This window comes from Passer domesticus, chromosome 5 (genome assembly GCF_036417665.1).
Source record: "Passer domesticus isolate bPasDom1 chromosome 5, bPasDom1.hap1, whole genome shotgun sequence".
NCBI lineage: Eukaryota > Metazoa > Chordata > Aves > Passeriformes > Passeridae > Passer > Passer domesticus.
In genome coordinates, this window is record NC_087478.1 from 47,968,219 (window position 1) to 47,988,132 (window position 19,914).

At 37.5% G+C, this 19,914-nt stretch overlaps 1 protein-coding gene and 1 long non-coding RNA gene across 28 annotated transcripts in view; one reads left to right on the forward strand and one right to left on the reverse strand.

The window, feature by feature from the left end:
• TNRC6B (trinucleotide repeat containing adaptor 6B) overlaps positions 1-19,914 on the reverse strand; it is a 133,675-nt gene that overhangs the window by 52,300 nt on the left and 61,461 nt on the right. For all 27 annotated transcript variants that reach the window (XM_064420143.1, XM_064420133.1, XM_064420142.1 and 24 more), the window contains one exon: positions 1,553-1,640. In XM_064420143.1, the coding sequence (XP_064276213.1) occupies positions 1,553-1,640 (88 nt within the window). The remainder of the gene's footprint in view (positions 1-1,552; positions 1,641-19,914) is intronic.
• LOC135300576 (uncharacterized) lies at positions 6,584-11,612 on the forward strand. Its single transcript, XR_010362393.1, has 4 exons — positions 6,584-6,857; positions 9,017-9,089; positions 9,528-9,686; positions 11,360-11,612. It is a non-coding gene; the product is annotated as an uncharacterized LOC135300576 (long non-coding RNA).

Sequence of the window (19,914 nt, forward strand, 5' to 3'; positions counted from 1 at the left end):
ACATATGTTTTTTGTACTTGAACATTAAACAGCACCAACACCGAGGCAAAAAGACACTGGAGAGATCTTATCTGTAGCAACTGCTCTTTTGCACTTTTATTTGGGGATGTATGAACTGGATGAAGACAACTGACACACATTTATCCACACCCACTTTAAACTGATAGACTCAAATTGGTGAAAAAGCCAGATTAAAAAAGACCCTGGATAAGCCAAGGTTTCACTGAAGTTGATGCTGTCTGTTCTCAGCAGAAACCCACAGAATGTAAGAGTGAACACCGTGATCTTTCATTACCTGATCTGTTACTGAGGCAACTCAAAAACAGAGTACTGAAAGAAAGTAAAGCCGTTTGCTCTCAGTTTCACATAATCTCTGACACTGGAAGGAACAGCCTCTGGAAAGCTAATCCACAGTTCCCACACCTGTCCTCCACCTGGCCCCAGAAGGCTTCTCAATTCAAAACAAAATCATCAAAACTGGATTGCACAGGACCACATGACACTCAGTTTTGAGCATTTAAAGACAGAAGCACCACAACCCCTCTGGGAAACCTGTTCCAGTGGTTGCCCAGCCACATACACGCACAGAAAATGAGTCTTTTTATGATTAGGCAGACTTTCAATATGTACATAATGCTTTATGCTTTGCCACTGGGTGCTGTGGAGAAGAGCCTGCCTCCATCTTTCACTCCCTTCCACAAAGTATTGATATACATTGATGAGATCTCCCAAGCCTCCTCTCCTCCAGGAAGAACAGTCATAACACTCCCAGGCTCTCCTCATTTGTCATATCCTCCAGTCCCTTAATTATTTTAAAGTCATTTTGCTGGACTTGCTCCAGGGTGGTTGCACCTATCTTCTGGGAAGCCCAGAAAGGATTTCACAGATAAATAGCATGGATAATGCCCTAAGAGACTCAAGCTTGTAAGTCAAGTTAATTCCTAAAACAACCTGCCAGATGTTTTTTTGCAAAATACAGACCTTCTAGTACACCAAGTTTCAAACTTGTTTTCTTAGCAAAACCATTTTTTGGTGACTTACAAATTCTTCACAACTCAGACTTGAACTGGCAGACTTCAGCAAAAGTGCTATTAGCTACAGATGTAAAATGCAAGTAATACTTAGCAAAAAAATATGATCTTCAGTAATAAATATCTCATATAAACTTCCTTAAAGATGAAAAAAATCTTCCTGCTCTAATAAATATTTACTCAACTGTACTGCAAGAATTGCAAAATCTCATCAGTATTTCAATCCACAAACACCTCAAACAGGTAGCAGTTGGGTAGAGAGGGATCTAAAGAAGCCATATTTAGTAACTTAAATACTTTGTATCAAAAAAAAGAGTTTTATTTTACATAGCACTCTAAGGAGAAGAAATATCCAAGTCAAACACTTCAGTTCCAGGAAAATGATGCAAGAAAGTGTCTTTAAAGAAGCACCACTCTAAGCAATCAATTTTTAAGTTCAAATACAAACAATTTAGTATCTTATTACCACCAATACTATTTATGCTTCAGCTGGATAGAAGAATTCAAATATCAAAACCCACCTTCTGAGCAGAGTCCTTCTTTTTCTTATCCTCTTTCTTCCTTTTCTTGTCTTCCATTAACTGTTCTTCCCTTTCTTGCTCCTTCTCTCTGCCAAAACATGAAAAACAACGGTGTGAGTACAGTCGAGTTGTGTAAGAGCCACACATACCATAAACCTCTTCCCAGCAAGAAAGACAGTCAAGTTATCAGATTCCTCTTATCATACTCCATTTCTATCTGAGGGTTTCCATCAAATTGTGATAAGAAAATCACCTTCTAGCTCAGTATGGTCACAATCATGCCACATGCTGCATAAAGGAAAATTCCTTGCTTCAGATCAGGTCTGTTATGGCAGCTTCCTACACAAATTAATCACGCGCCTGATAATAGAAAATATCTTCAAGACATTTTGGCCAAAGTACTCCTATAATTGGGTCATGCTATTATTTAACGAAGAGTCTCATGAATCTTTTCATATGGTAAAAAAATAAAAAGGGAAGTTGTAATTTAATATAAGATAGTTTGGTCTGATACAACATTTATCTTCACAAGGGGAAGAGATTATTCTATTGCCTGTAGCTATGTCACTTGTAAGAGACTAGAAGTGTCACATCAAATCAAACCTATCATTTATTATACAAATCTCTAATTTAATTTCCAGGCTATTGTATCCACCCACAGAATTTCTGTGATGAAACTTGTAATATAAATTACTTTCCAGGGAATCTATTTTTTCCCACAAGAACATTCTTTCAAGAAAAGGGAAAAAAAAATACATGCAGCTGCTATTGTTGTCAAGCCATCATCTTGTTGCTATGCTCTGTATTAAATATGAAAATAACATGGAATAGTTAATTTACTGCACACATACTATTGGCTGAGGTGTTTCTATGGTGAATCACATTTTTGTTAACCAGTTCTCTTCACCTCCTTATACAGAAATTTAAGTCCAAGTTTCCAGCTTACTTAATTGCTTTTTATAGGGAAAGATTAAGACAAAGATCATTAATGTAAAAAGATGATTTGACAGATGAGGAGTAGGATCAGAGACTCTACAAATGGGAACCAACTAACAACTATAATCCACAATCTTTAAGAAGGAAATTTTATACAAATCAGAACAGTATTAAAAACAAAACCAGAGTTTATAAGAGTACTGAACAATTTCTTGTATTCATACCTAAATCAAATTACTTTTTTGACCACAGTTTAAAAAAAGAGTTGAGCTGGTTTTGTTGTCAAGTTGTACACACTTTTCCTTGAATTGCATCTATACAGTAAAGGTAAAAGAAATAACCTTATTTTCATTTTCACTAAATACTCCAAAGCCAGAGTGCGAAGAGATATTTACACAACTGATTGCTACAAAAATATTTTGAGATACGTATTAATAGCTTCCTGATTGAGGACTTCTAAGATCTCTCTAAATTACAAAGGTCCTATAGAGAGTAATAAATGTCTTCCTGGTTTCCTGAAGCTGGGTTCTCCTGCTTCATGGATGGATAAAATTGATAAGGGCAAGATGAGTCCTTAGTAACAACATCCTGAGGTTACCACCAAATGCAATTACTACACTTTCTTCAGTAAAGCACTGGGGAGCTTGGTGTACTTGGATTGTCTGTCCTAGCATTGAGACAGACTTTTTCATTTTCTTTGAGCCATAGATTGTGAGCAAGATGAAAAAGTCCTCCTGTGACACCCTCATAATTCAAAGTTGCTATGATTTCAAATTATGTTTACTACTTTTATCTTGTCAAGCTATGTATGCCTTTTGGGCTACAGTGAAAGTTACAATTACACTATTCCAAAAAATTTTCTTGCAGCAGTCAAATGTTTACAAAATTTAAAAGTAGATGTCTCAAAAGAGCTGCTGAAAAATGGTAGGATTAAAATACAAAATGACTTCCATTAATTGCTTGGCACACAGGCAGCTTCCTACTTAAAAGCACTTTCCTTACTTTTGTGAGCATATGAGAAGGGAATAGAAAAGAGAAAAGAACCACATTCACAATCACAGCTGAAACTACCGCCTACAGTGACATGCAGCCCTAAAAGGATTCCAGGACAAAAGATCCATAGCCTGAAAGTAATCACCTAGTTATGGTCTGCCTTTGTGATGAATTTAGGACATGGAGATTGCTACTGCTGCTGCCTTGTTTTTTGATCTATGTGGACTACGGCTGCAGAGAAGCCCTTTTGTTTTGCATGACAACCTCCCCTTCTGCTCTTTTAGTAGAGATTTCATATTCCATTGGGCGCATCCTCAACAACCACAATACAGCAGCAACTAACACTGGGTTTACTGCATTTACCAAAGCTTTATTTAGGCTTCAGTTCATGTAAGCTCTGCTAAGGTGGAAGGGACCTATCTGAACACTTGGGCTACATCACACGTACCAGACCATGGAGCTCGTGACAAAGCGCTGAACGAAACCTCACAAACAGGTCAGTGGTACAGAGTTACACTTTCCAAATGCCACAGCAAGAATAGATGCTACAGACACACTAACAATGTACAACCACGGTGAAAGTTCACTGAACTAGAAGTATCTTATTGTTATTCTGGGTATCACGAGTGCCATCTTCCCAATTCTACTCTTCAATGCATTTCACTAACATTTGTCTTATGATCAATGATTTTCCTCTTCAGCTGGATGCAAGATGCTTGTTGAATACAAGTGCAAGATGCAAGCTGAATACAAGTTTAACTTGCAGTGTTACATGTTCTGAGAAATTCAACATCAACAAAGCTTTCAATCACCTCCTCGATTTATTCCAGAGATAATGCTGCCCATTAGCATCTCATTAGCCAAAAGACAGCTCTTCCTGGCCTGTTGAAAACTCAGGGGTCCATCATGTGCTTTCCAGTAAACAACTGCTCACACTGAGGAGATCAACAGGGGGAGAAAACCCATCAACTCCAAGCAGAGTGAATTTAGAGCAATACAATGGGGTGTGGTTCCGGGTTTTGTTATGAGCACACTGTAATGGGAACACGGACACACCACAACCCTGAAGAGGAAGTCTGCTAAATAGCAATCAGCAGCCAGCTTTTTCATCTAGTTTTTTTTTTTTTTTTCAAGAAAGCATGTGTTGATCTAAAAATATTACCCAATTGCACTTTAAGATCTCTCACAAAAATCTTAGAATCAACATTATTGAAAAGTATTTAAGAAGTAGATTACAAATTTTAATTCCAAGTATTTAAAGTAAGGCATATGAGAAACTGTAAATTGTAATCCAAAATGTTATCTTCATTGTAAAAAAATCCAAATCCAAACCAATCCAGTACCTATGATGCATTACACCTTATATATGTTCTTAAAACAACCTCTTCTAAGTGAAAAGAAATTATTTTAGAGAATTTTTTTTTACACTAGTTAACTAGAGACATAACAGAACACAGTTATGAAGTCCATGTAATTAAAACATCTCTTTCAGGGGAAAAAAAAAAGGCAAAACTAGACATTCAAGAAATGTGTTCTCCCTCAAAACAATTACCTGTTTTGGAAACTGTTAATTTCCTGTAAAGTTCTAATACTAATTTTTCCAGAAAATTCTATTTTATAGAGTTGTTCTGACAACATTATGGGCTTAAGGCACAGGTAGAGGACAGAAGTGGCCTTCAAAGCTCTTGCTGTCACGAACTGAACCGTGAGACGAGATGACGTGCAACATATTGCACACTATCTGCTGCCAACACACTTGGACAGGCAGAGATAAAGCGTCACACAGGATTAGTCTACACAAACCCCATAATCCTGTCAGGTCACCCTCAAACTAAAACTGCACAAAAAATTGCAAGTGAAATGTAAGAAATGAAAATTCCTAGAATGGCACTTTAGTGTATGCAACTCCCAGCTCCTTTCGCAACACCACAGGACAATGGTGTGAGAGTTTGGAAGTTCCTCACAGGTGAAGATGTGCACTACCAGTACTGTGAGTCCTCTTCTCTCCTCCTGACCTCAACTTTACCTCCTTGCAGTACAGTCAACTTGAGTTAGCTACACTACGACACAAGAGTGGCAGTAAACTTCTACAGGTGCACCCTGTTCTCTGTGTTGTGATAAGCACAGGGCAATTTACAAACCTGCATCCAAACTGTGAGCCAACTTGTGCATCTTCTTGCAGAACACTGGGATTCTGAAACCACACTTGCAGGACCAGGACCATTTTAATATCTGTATAACTACCACGCTACCTGAACAACTGCTAAATCTTCCCTCAAGGAAGCAGCCACAACTAGCCAGAGCTAAAGGCCTTCACCATATGCAGAGAATTACTTGCATGCGCTGACCACTGTCACTTAAAAGCAAAACCTGAGCTATTAATAACTCTAACAGACAAGCCTCTAGAGATTCAAAATATCACACCACAAATATTTCAAGTCTTTTGGAAACAGACGGAAGGAACTCAAAAATTGATTAAACTAGAAATTTATCCAACAGTAAGGTATCCAATATTGGTCAAGAACTGAAGCAAAAGGATTACAAGTGAACTCTAACTACAAGCACCTAACTTCTCAATACTACTGGAAGTTTTCTCGGTATTGTGATAAGTTACACAGCCTGAATACCAGCAGAATTAGGCATCACAGACTGGTGTCTCAGATGTGTTGAAAAACATCTTTTAACAAGCTCAGGTCCAGATGCAACTTCCATGACACAAGCTCCCCTCAATTGATACAGGGACAAAATCTCTTAGAGCAAAGTAAAATGTCTTCAACAGTGCTATTTCACAAACACCTTGCTGCTGCCATTGGCAAGTGGTTTTCATTTTCTTTCACTTTATTTCTTTTCATCAAGCTCTGTCTTTGACCTTCACTTGTTTGGCCTCTCTCTGGAACTTAGCTGAGTGTATGGGAAGCAAATTCAACTCACAGTGATGCATTAAAAATCATAAGATGATTAGAACTAAGGGTCATAAGCAATGAAGAAAAGGCACACTACCAACTCCCAAGTGAGGTCTTTGAGGTGCAAGCCCTTTTTCCTGCAGCAATGAACACTGGCAGTCTACAGCGTGAAATGCTCAAGATGGATGAAAGCTTTTAAATCACATCAGGAAGCTGGATGTCAGAGACTAAAAATGAAGCAAAATTAAATGCACCACAACTAGAGCATAGAAATCCTTACAATTTTACTTCACTTTCATTTAACATATCCCATTTAACAGGCATCCTCCATTATTTCAGCAGCATGAGAAGAGCATGGCATGTACAAACATGCAAGTGTGCTCCAGTGCATTTCAAGAGAACATCAAACAGAAGCAAGATGTAACACAGCATGGAATAAATCCCAGGGCTTACAGACCCTACATTCCTAAAAGGTAAAATTACTTCCACTAGACTAAGCCATGTAAATAAAGAGTTATGATCTTGCTGATCAAAAGAGTCAAAATGGGATTAATACATTTTATTTTTAAAAAGTTAAAATACTCAACATCACAGCCTTCTTTCTTATTAGGCAATGTTTGCATGCATAGATTAGACAGCCATACAAAATATGCTTACATGGGAGATAGCCATTTCAAAATTCAGTCTTTAGGCTGAACTGTCAAAAATGGAATATGAAATTACTTTAGGCCAATTGATTTCTGATGTTTATAAGGAAAAACAACTAAACCTTCAGAATAGCATTCCTGAAGACCTAGAGTATAAAAAATTCAGAGAGGGGGAAAAAAAATTTGTTTCCTTGAAGTGAGACAGAAATTCACAGCATCACTGAAGAACTGCAATACTAATGCAAGGGATAAACTGCAGTTCAAAACTGGCCATCTAGTAAAAGGATTAATGTCCACACTTTCTGAATGTAAGTGAAATCACAACAGCAGAACTCAGCCCTTCAGAGTATAAAATTACAACTTTCATATTTGCAACATGTGTAAACAGTATATACACCACATGTAAGATAAAACCCTGTCCTTCTCTCTCCCAGGGAAAGCTGTGGATTTCATACAAACACAACACATACTCACCATGTATTAAATAAAAAGACTTTAGAAAGGGCTTTTTAGAAGTGCTCTAAAGCAGCATTTTCAAAAGATTATTCCTCTTCAAGAGTAAGCTGCTTTTTCCTGTCTTTGGCCCAAAACCAAGCCAGCGTCAGAGCAAGAAAGCTGCGTACTTTAAATAGCGCGTGTGGCCCAAGCGATACGCCTTGATCGCCTTTATCGCCGCGCAGCATCGGCAAGCGGGGCTGCTGCAGATAATCACCCACTTCACAGCAGCAGCCAACTGACCGAGCTGAGAGCACTTCCCTGAAGGAATGCTCCCTACCGACTGCTGTTACACTTGTTAACTGAGTCAAGTTAATTCTTTGCGGTGTGTTCTATAGATAGAATTTTGTGGTGTATCTATAGACACAATTATCTATCTAGATCTTTGTGGTGTATTCTATATATATTCTATACACCTATGCAGAATGAGTTATAGAGACAACAATTGAGCATAAAGGGCTCTTTACTTCAAAGAACTGGATGATATAAGCCCTACAGTAAAACAACAAATGCTCACAGAAACTGAGATTTTTTTTTTTCCTCAGGCAATTTCAGTTTTAAGAGTCACCTGTTCATAAGAAAACCTTGAAATATGTTAAAAAATAAAAATAATTTTTAAAAATTTCTGTATTTCTTGCTTGCACTTCTTTAAGCAGAATTACTCTTCCCAGCTGTACAATTTCTATCTATTGATATATTAAAAAAACTAGCTTCTAGATACAATCTAAAGTTCCTACCGTTTAGCCAATTTATGAAAAGGAAAGCTTCAAGAAAATGGAGAGCTATAGCCAAAATTCTAAAATGTAAGAACTGAGCAAGTTTTCTCCCCTACTTCAGGCTTCAAACAGTTTGGAGCTCTTGCAGATCTCTAATTATTATTTCATAGCATGCACAATCATGCACACCAAAGACACGTGGAAAGTGTGTTTAGACAACTGTGAAATGTGGTAAAATTAGTCCAAGAGTGGCAAAACATGAGGTCAGAAATTTGCTTGGAATTAAGATCTCCTGTAATGTATCCTATCAAGACATCCCTCTGCAAAGACACAGTTCTATTCAGGACTTTAAGGTTTTATGTGATTATCAAAAAGCCCTTCTTCCCTCTAAAAACTACTCACACATGCAAAAAGCTGCATTATCTGCAAGTGCTTGCCACGAAAAATACCTGCGTCATTCTGACAGCCACAAGACACACCATGGGCCAGTAAAAGGTTAACAACTACCAAAATAAAATAAGAAAGAACCTGTGCCTGCTACAGGGACACAAGTCAGTTATTTCAGAGAGAAAAGAGAAGCTGGCAATCCTCAAGATCAGTGTCTTCCCTCTATGAGAGCCAGAACTGGATATACTATGTTGAAGATGGACTTTAAAGTGTTGAATCCCTTCTCCTGATCCACTGGCTATATCCTTGCCAATACAGCACAGTACATGGCTGGCTTCTAACGGCAAGGACACCCTGCTGACTCATCTTCTACTTTTTCTTCCTCAGGACCTTCAGGTGCTGTTTCTGCAGAGCTACTGTCTAGTCAGTGGATATCTAGCAGAGGGTTCTTCTGACACAGGTGTAGTACTTTTACAATTTTAACATTTACAATTGTTAAATTTCAAGAGGTTTGTCCAGCCCTTTTCTCCAGCCTACTGTATTCCCCCTGGATGGCAACCTTAATCTCCAGAGAAGTCAACCACTCAGCCTCCTTTGATATCACCTGCCAAGGTGCTGAGGGTTTGTTCCATCCCAACAGAGCATGTCACTAATACAGATGTTGAACATGACCAGCACCAGACTGCCCGGCTGCCAGTGCATCTTGCACTGCTGACCATAACCAGCTCTGTGTCACCGGCTGGAAATGCAGCAGGAATACTTCCTCAAAAAAATGTATTACAGTGGAACAAAACCATAGTTCTGTACTTAGTGGTCCAGTAAGCAGGAAACTAATTACTGACACCTTCCTTGCAGAAGGACTGCAGCAGGTTGCTAAATCAGCTACCCCCCACTCCAGGTCTGTACCAGGACACCACTGCATTCAGCAGCCCAGATCAATTCCATAAGTGAATATCAAATCTCTACTGGCAGCTTTGCCAATGTCTTACTGGGGCTTTGAACAGGTTACAGACTGGGACACAAGTATTACTGCAACCTCAATAGTGCATTCTTGCAGGTATGTATGAGAAGTGCTATTAAAAGAATACTTACTATTAATATAACTGCAGTGAAAAAGGAAATGCTAACTTCTGACTACAGCATAAATTTGATTTTAACAAAAGAACTCTGTACTTTCTTAGATTACAAACTTCTGTCTTAAATGCCAAGAAAATAATTGTTTTTCAACACTAAAAAAGTCACAGGAAATGTATCTATTTCCCATGGTAAGGTAACTACGCCACAGTGCACACAACAATTATGACACTTAAGGTCAGAATGCGACATTTCAGAAAGAAATACTGAATAAGTATAATACAGTTTAATCAAATGAAACACTTTCCACCAGAGCATCATTTGTGGCACCAGCAGAAGCTGCACAGACAGTAAAAAACTGGATTATACAGAATCTTTAACAAGTAGTTATATTTATTTTAAACTTTGACATTTATATATATTTGTGTTTCTCAGTCAAAAAAATCCCAGGACCTAAAAGCCATCCCAGTAAAGATCCAGACTATCTACAGATACAGGACAGAACCACAGGGGAAGGTGAAAACAAAGAAAACATCAGACAACATTATTACAGTGTTACTTGCTGCACATTTTAACCCACTTGAAAATACTGGAGGCTTTCTTAATCTTCATGATATGGCACTTCAGATCAAGAAAAAAATTACAATATAAATATCAGTAAAGCAGTTTCTGTTGAGTGACTGTTAAATTACTGGGAAAAAAATCCCTCACAAACCAAGTCCAGACACAGTCATACTGCTTACAGGCAGCTTCTACTGAATGGGGAAATGCTCGAATTCTACCTGCATGGGGATATTATAAGGATACCCTTGCAGCTGCATAGTGGTATCATTTACATTTCATTTTGGAAGGGATCTGATTGTTTACTTTTATTCAGTTTCCAAAGAAACACTCTAAATTTATATGCTATAAAAACCAAAACACTTTATGCAAGTTAATAGTCTGACAAGCACATTACATACCTCCAGATCTGTGTAATATTATAAAATTTTCCACATGCAGTGCCTCAGGGCACTGTAGTAATGAAAATAACATTTATCAAACTGTAAGTCATTATTTTAATTATACTAAATCAAAATACTAAAGGCAGAATGTATTTAATTTTATCAGTGTGAAGTTAAGAACAAGGCATTCCACACTAAGTTATTATTCATTGGTTGTAGGTCAAGGTGGAAGAACCAGCAAGTTGAGGTTGTTTTTAAATGTATTAGAAGTTCAAACAACTCTGTACAGCTTGCTCAGATTTTCTTGGCAAAGGTATTAAGGTTTGTATTTTCCACTCCATTAACCTGAGGCAATATTTATTTTTAACAGGTAAGAAAATTCATTCAGTTACTTGCTGCAAATAGTCAGTTACAAACTTTCAGGACTGTCATGAGCCATATCAGGAAGTCTAAGTTAAAGGCAAAAGAAAGTAACATATTTTGCAGGTCTGAAAAATGCTGTATAAATCTCACCAAATTACTGTATCTTGAAACAAATCTACCTAAATATATGTTCAGCATATTCAGCTGAAGCCAGGCAGGTAAATTCTTGATATTCCATTACTACCAGGCATGCTCCATAAATTAAGGCTCATCACTAGGGTTATATAAAGCACAGGGGTTTTAATAACTGCTGCTCTTGAAGACTACAAACCATTTTTTATTCTCACAGGGACAAACACTGCTCCTCTTCATCCTTAGGCCAGCTAAGCTGAGAGCTGAAGCAGGACTAAAGAGAAGTAAAAAGCCCCCAGGAACAAGCTGTCCAGCCAGACTGCAATAAAGCAGGACAGAGATCCAGGTGCTTTCAATCTGAATCCATCCTACTGGCCAAGCACAAACTGGCACTTACATTCAGCTATGCCTCCCACTTCACTGGGCAAGCTGTTCACCTTGCTGAAGTACTTCAAATAAAAGTTTTGATGCCCCCTGTTCTAAACCACACCTATGTGTTTTGTCCAACAAGTAAAATGCAGATACAGCACCATGTAGGAAATAAAAACTTAAACCCTGCATTTGCATCTGTGAAGCATGGCAAATAACTATTTAATGTTATTGTGCCTTATATAATTAGGTAAATGTCTAGCTGGCTCAGTCTTAAAACAGATGTATACTTTTCAAAAGTTCCTCACTATCTTGTAATTTTAATGACAGTATGTAATCATAACCTTCCTCTGTCAGTTGAGGAAAAAAAAATCTCACAAGTGACTGAGATTTATATTATTATGCAATAGTCAAATACAAGATGCTATAAGAGCTGACTATCAATCTTGACAATCACAAAGCTCAAATATAGACAATATTCAGTCTGAAGAATGAACTTGTTTACCAGCTGAGTACCACAGATTAGCGAGCTCTCAGAATGCAATAAAGATTAAATGGAGTCCCTCACAGTGAAATTTCAGTTAAGCACGGTGCATACTGAACCCAAATGAGAGAGATCTGTAACAGGCAAAATCCAGTCTGGTCTGTGACCAGGTAACACAAGCTCAAGTTCTCATGTTGACTCTGAAATGCAACTGTTACATCCACTCCCCTTCTCACCCTCCGCCCCCGTTAATGATCTACTTCCTTAAGAACTATCTGCTATGTTTAGCAGCTCAGTAAAGTTGTGTATATTTGTTTACTTTTTACCTTTTTTTTTCCTTAGAAAGGACTTGGGGGAGGGAAGGATGGCATCTAATAACACATGCTGCAAAACAGAGCTTTCCCAGGCTATGTTACAAAACAAGAGACTGCATGACCTGCTCAAGGTTACAGAATGACTCCATTGCTCACTCTGAATTCAAAACTGGCATCCTTCTGACTCCTCCTGCATTTTCACTAATAAAACAATACCACTACTGAACACTTGCAGAGTTCCTTTCATCACAGGATGTCAAAGGCCTTTATAAATATTAATTAAGCATTGCAACAACACTAAGAAGTATGTAAAACCTAATTCTGCACATGAGTAAACCCAAGCAAAGAATAAATAACTATGTTCAAAGCCACAGGACAAGTCAGCAGTATGGAGAGAAACGGCCCTTGCCATTAAGGAACACTCCATTAGAAACAAGGACATAATTAATACTCCAAATGTGATGTGAAGAGTCCTTGATCACCAATACATTACTATAAAACCTGGTCATGTGCAATCCTGCAAAGACCACACTAAATTTCAGGCAGCATTCTCAGGAAGACATTAACTCTGTCTTCCTCCAAACACAGCAAACAATTCTCAGGAGATTTTTAAAAAATTCTGTGTTTTTTGTTTGGCAACTTTCCTTAGTGAAGATGAATGTGATGTTCTTTGGTAAATTAAAATTACCCAGTAATATCGAGCTCGGACATAATTCAAATATGAATTCAGACCTCACAACTGCAAGTAAGCTACTTCTTAACATTCAGTCATGTATTCCAGTAATTAAAGAAGCAAAATAGCTTTTTTTTAAAAAAGAACTCAATATCCATTCTCTAAAGAAATAACCACAAGTTCAAAAGTACTGGTTTTACAAATTATAATGGAGTTATCACTGATGAGTGCCCAGTGATCTTATAACTTGAGATAACATGTCCACATCTGACCTGCAACAAACATGACTCTTTTGCAGTCTTTCCAATGACTTTAACTACAAGAAACCAATCTGCAACACTGATAGTTTTAGTGTGAAAGCTGACCATAATAAAATACATACTCCAATATATACTCAAGTTATTTGCTTCTATGTACTGCCACATTTGCAGACTTTAATGACAGAAGTGAAATTAATTTTTGTATTTCTTAAAATTGTTGTTAACCTACTGAAAAACCCCTAAGATGACCAGCTCTGAACTCCTGTAAAAAAATAATTTTAAATTTAGTTTAATTTTCATTACTCATTTTTCCCCTCAAAAAAAGAATAACCTGACATTGTCAACAAAAAATACTTTTGCTTTGGAGAAAGACAGAACAAGTTGTGCTAAAAATATCTGCAGATTCACTTTGCAGTGAACTCTTTATGAGAAAAGGAGACTGTTGTTGCAATGTTAACAAAGAAGTTAAATGAAAAATGATGTAATGCAGATGTCACTCCAACAGCTCTTCCGGCTTTTCACAGGTTATTATTTTTAAAAATATTCTTAATGGTTCAACAACCAATTTTACTTTGCATCAAAATAACAAGATTCAGTGAAGGCTGACAAAGAGTTAGTTGGCCAAATGGAAAACAGGTTTGTGTTTTCCACAACAAAGTATGTTTTTCATTTGGCTACTGAATGAATGCCTGAGCATTGTGTTTTGGATTTTTTTCACCCTTTTGAAAGGACATAATCTGGCAGGAGAAACTTAACTCTCTGGGCAATAAAGGTGTGTATCACCTTTATAACTTGAGATAAAGTTCTCCTATAGCACAAAACCAGACAGCAATTCAGTATTATCTTTGGTACACAGCTTTCATCACATAAAGCAATTTTTCCTACTCATTATATGGGACAACAGCTCCCTAACACAGTTTATGTTATCATTCAAGCATTATGCCTTCAACAGAGGACTGATGAAATTTAACAACTTGGCTTCAACAAATGGTGATCCACCTCCACTAACTCTTCAAAAACCAAGAACCCAAAGTTGCTGAGTTTTCCTGAGTTAAACTGATCACCCAATCCTCAACAAAAAAGTCTTGAAGAGTCTAATCAACTCAATGCCACTTAGAAGTAGGACCAAGTTCAAGATCAAATACTGCTGAGATGTATCCCAACATATCTGGAAACCAAGAGGAGCAGCCTCTCAGTCTGCAGCTACAGAAGTTTTACTGACAGTGATAGTATCATGTGCCCTCCAGACAGACAGACATACTACACACACAACCTTTACATGTAGCTCTCTATGTCTGGAAAAGTACAGATATGTGACCTTAGCCAGTACTCAGTGGAGTTTCATTACCTTCCCAAAGCTGCTGATCCCTAGCTTTTATCTAATAATGGATATCCCGTGCAAAATGTCTAATTGTGTTGCAGCATATTTTCAGACTTTTATGAGTCACTCTAAGTCATGGAGGACTGCATGTATACAAAGAAAGGAGTTACAACTATACTGTTACAGACCATGGTTGTAGTAAGGTCATCAAGATTCCACTGCAAACTAAATAAGGTCAGGATTCCCTGTGCCAATAGTAAAGAGATACAGTATTTACTGTATCAATAAATCACTCTATTTTATAAAGCTACTATTCAATATTTGTTGTCTATAGGTAACCACAGGTGATAAAGTAAAATCTGGGGAAACAACAATGTTAAATTGCAAGCCAGGTGTTTCAGAGTGGAAAAAAAAAGCTTAAATACATTTACCACTCTAGGTGTGTAATTAAAATACTGTTCTGTCATACATCAACTCTGGCATGCATTTCAAGGTTTCTTTACAATATAAAAACAGATATAAACTTCCTCCTTCCCTGCTTTTGTATGAAGATTTAAACACTGATAAAAGCTACCTCGATAAATCACATAAACCATGTCCTTCAGATAGCTTTTAGAATCAGATGCACAGCACCGTTCACAGGATGGAGCAATATTTCTAAGATGCACAGGACACCAAAGTGAGTCATTCTGCTAACACACCATGCCCTTCTCTTGTTTGGATGCTTGCACCTGCTGTTAAAAGGCTGACAGGCAGGGATCAGATCTCATTAGGTCCTCAATGAGGATGACAGACTGCACACCCTGCTCAAGAAACTAGGTAAATCACAAGGGAATTAAAGTCTTCTCTTTGCTGCATTGCTACAGGCTTTCGGAAGACCAAAGCATGAGACTTACTCCTAAAACATAAGTGAATAAATGGAAGGTGTGGCTCTTACTAAGAAATTTGATACATTCTCAAACACTGCAGAAAACTGAACTTCATTCTGCTGAGTTAGCTCAAAATAAAGAGATATGCTAGATTTAACATCTACTTCTAAAGCATCAAGATCTTGGGGGCACTGAAAAATGACTGTGTTTGATGTTTAGGTTATATGGTAAGCACAGAGATTCTTTGCAGAGCCTGATGTGGAAGCATTTCATCCCCAGAGGCTGCTTCTCACCCTTCCTACTGCAACCAGCTGGCCCATCCTCTTCGTTAGTCATTTTTCATTCAAAAATGAGATCAATAAATTATTCAAAACATCACAACTCAATACTCCATGTCATGACTCGTGCCTTATTAAGATGTAATCTGAAATTATTCATTGGCATGCAGAATGAAAACGAACGAATTATAAAGAAACTCTGTGCAGGAAATGGGAAAAATTAAAACAACACAGAAGAAGTGCAAGATGTGACTTGTTTTGAACTGTAAGAAACTAAAAATCCTTCCCTGTGAAGCTACTTAAACAGCCAAAAAATTCAAAGCCTTTCCAAACTCACATCCTCATACAATCACTTGAGTTTTGAGGATAAAGATGTGATCATTTTGATCTGGCATTCTAAGAAAATTATTACCTGAGATCTCAGAACAGCGAAAAGAACCAAACACCCTCACCAAGGCATGCAGCATCTACAAATACCACTTGCACTCTCAATACCTATAACCTTATTTTTGTCTATCCTCAACTACAAATTCATCACTCATATGCAATGCTGATCACTCTTCCCAGTTAACAGCATCACATCAAAGCTCTCCATAATCTACAGGTTTGCTATTTGTACAGCATACTGTAAAAAACAGTGGAAATGACACAGACAAGCAAAACTTAATGGTGAGTCCAAGTGGCATTACTATACACTTCCCTAAATTTCAAAGACTCAAAATTGCTGTTGTGCTTTCAAAGAACATCAGATTTGACATTAGCTATGCCCTTCTTTCCCAGTGATGAGCAAATTCTTTAACAATAATTCTAAAGGTCAACATTAAATTCTTAAGCATATTGTATCATATATCTACATGTTACGATATGACTGAGTATGTATCAAGGAAAATTCCTTCTATTTTAGCAACCTCCTAGGAAAATTTTCACAGTATAATTCAGAAAGCATATAAATATCAGTTTCCACACTTAATAAAGAAAAAAAATCCCACCTCTTTCTCATGCATATAAGCACAGCTTATGTGTATATAATGTACAGAAATGTAGAAATGGCTCACTCTTTGAAGGTGTTTAAGCTGTAATTTTCCCTCATGTTCTTGGCAAGCTGTGTTTGCAAAGGTAAGTCAGCTGTCAGTACTCCATAGAAAGCATTATCAGGAAGTATATTACAAGTTCACTCAGGAGCTTTGTAAGGCCACAGAAAACTGCAACTACCTGATGATAAATACATTTTTGAAAAGAGACCACTCCAAGGATAAATCAGGTTAACACCTCAGTTAACACTAGAAATATCACTGCTTAGCCAAATGTTTTTTCTAAAAGAACTAAAACAGGAAGTTACTAGAATCCATGGAACAAAACTATCACAAGTAGCAGCCAGTGCATTACAATAAAGTCCTGCCACTCTAAATTGCACACCTTCCTGACTGGGCTGGGAAAACACAGGCCTGTGCTCAGCACTGTAGTGCCACCTTACCCATTACCTGAGCAGATGGCCTGAGACACTCACACAGGGTAACTTAGAAAACCACGGAAATGTCTCTTCTTCACTTCAACAAGACTGTAAAAGGGAGGAGAACATCATTCTGCACGCCACATAATCATACCTGTTTAACAGTTTATTTTAAATTAATTAGCCACAACAGCTGAGAGGCAGAAACAAAGTAAGTTCTAGAAAACAGTCCATTAATAGGCTGAGATGATTGCCACCTCTCATGGTCACTAATGTGCTAAGCTATTTTTGATTTATCCATTCTTATAGTCCTGGTACTATGCACCAATCTCTAGCTGCATTTTTTTGTTTAAAAAGTTAACTTGATTTCATGCCTTCTAGAAATAAAGCGTAGATTAAACCACCTAGTCTAGACATGCAACTCTTATTAATTGCTAAATAAACAATCATTTCCTTATTTCTTAAGCAAAGACATCGGAAAGTTTAAGTGAAAAGTGTTCACTGTATCCTCAGGCATTTGTCTAAACTAAGACTAGTCTCCCACCAGGAAAGAATTTATTTTAACCATGGCTGCAATTCCTATGGAATTGGTGCCTGCCCAATCTCAGCAGTCAGTCACTTGAGAGCTTTTCCCATTTGCACTGAGTGCAGTAGACAAGATTTCTGAAATCTTCAGGGTTCTCACTCCTTGTCTCTTTCCAGGAATTACAATTTACAGCTTAAGTGATGAATTTTACTTGCTGCTTATGTCATTTACAGAGAGGGCATCATATTGATTTCTAACTTCAAGCCTATGAAAGTATGTCCTGCTTTTGAATACAGTATTTTAAGACAGTAAATAATCAATAAGGACTGAATACACATCTTGCTTACAAAAATCAGTGTCCATTCATACTCAAGAAGATGGAAACATTTTATAAGTAACTACACATTACTATTGAAGAAGAAATTCCTCTTGTAAACCAGGCCAGCTCTAGAACATCTCTATTCCAGAAAGGTTGCATTCCCTCACAACAATGAAATTCTCGCCAGAAAATTACTTCACAAAAATTCTGAGATGACAGGAACTTGCAGACCACATAAACATGGCTATGGATAATCTTCCAGGCATGGCCACTCTCTTTTTCTGTTACAGAAGAGGGAAATTCTAAAGTAAGACATAATCCAGAAAATAATCCAGAATGAGGAAACCACTGAACAGCCAACTCAGAGATTACAGAAGAACATGACCACAATGGTGCACAAAATATAAAAATGTTAAGTTGCAAGAGAAAAAGTGAGGTAAAAATTATAGTGATATAAAAGAAATTTTAGCATTTAACATATTTTTGAAGTATTAAGATTAAGGTGATTTGTCCTGTTAAATTCTCCATCCAAGTAGTGTGTGCTACTTTTAGGTTACTTTTTGCCTTGTTGCCTTACGCAAGATTATTTTTAATCAAAAGCACACATTTTTCATGTTCAGTGATGTCAAAGAAATAAATGCATAGAACTCACAGACTATATCTTCAAAGAGTAACAGACATTCTTTACTTCTGAGTGGTTACAAGTGTGCCCTCTTTTCCAGCATCAGAAACTTTCCTAACAGAAACAGCTAAACCAGAGAAGCATTCAGCACGCAGACCCACCTAAGTTCAGCATCTTTTCTGTGATGAATATAATTCTGACCTCTGCTGACACAAGATCTGAAGACTCCTACCTTTAATTAACAAACTACCCTTTCCTGTCTACCAGCAATAAATGTCACGAGTGTACAACACTGCAGTTTCCTTTTTTTAGACACTAGATAAAACCATGTGTGTGATCATGACACGGATGTATGACATTCACTGTTCCACAAAACACTGCACTTCTAATCTATTCAGTTAAACCTTCTCTCGATCCTCTTTAAGAAAGGTAGCTCTGCATAAAGACAGGTCAACTCTTTGCTGCTATATAAAGTTGAAGGTTAAAATACGTAAGCTGATGTGGGAGACTATTTCCTGCTGAAAGAAAAGCCCTTTAAACACTACAACCTCAAATCTAATTTGTCAGCTTATTGATACTTCCATGCATACTGCCAGTGCAAAGCATCTTTCTGTGAAGCCACTGTTTTGGATAAATGGTTAATGCTACCCAGCAGAAAATTAGCATGACCTTATAGTAGAAGCAATACAGAACTCAGTCACACATGTAAATTCCAAATTTTAGGTGAAAGACCAGACCTTTAGCTTTAATCAAATCTAGCTGCTGAACTGAAGGTGACAACTGGACTTAATGTTACCAGCAAATGTGACCTACACTTGACTGACCTAAATAGGGAAGTGCACCAAGAGTCACCCAACTTTTTCTTATACTCTTTCTAAAGAGTATAAAAGGAAAAAAAACCCAACAACAACAACAAAAAAACCACTTGGCTTCACTGGAAACATTCTTAGTTAAACCAGCCCTTTATACGCTTACCCTTAACTAATATCTTCTTTTAACAAGAGAGGGGGTTAAACTTTATTCAGCCACTGATGCTATGCTACCAACTTAATTTAAGAGGCAACACAGCCCATAATGAAACAAGCTCATCTGGGTCTTGCCACGGCAGAATCTAGCCCCTAACACTGTTAGTGGTGATGACTGGGTAGCAATCCCAAACTCAGCCACTCATCACTACATGGCTACAGTATTTCTCAAGACCTGCTGGGAAGAACCATACAGTTTACTTACAATATATTACCAGCTGTAATAGGTGAATAAAGCAAGAACTGCCACAACAAAATCTAC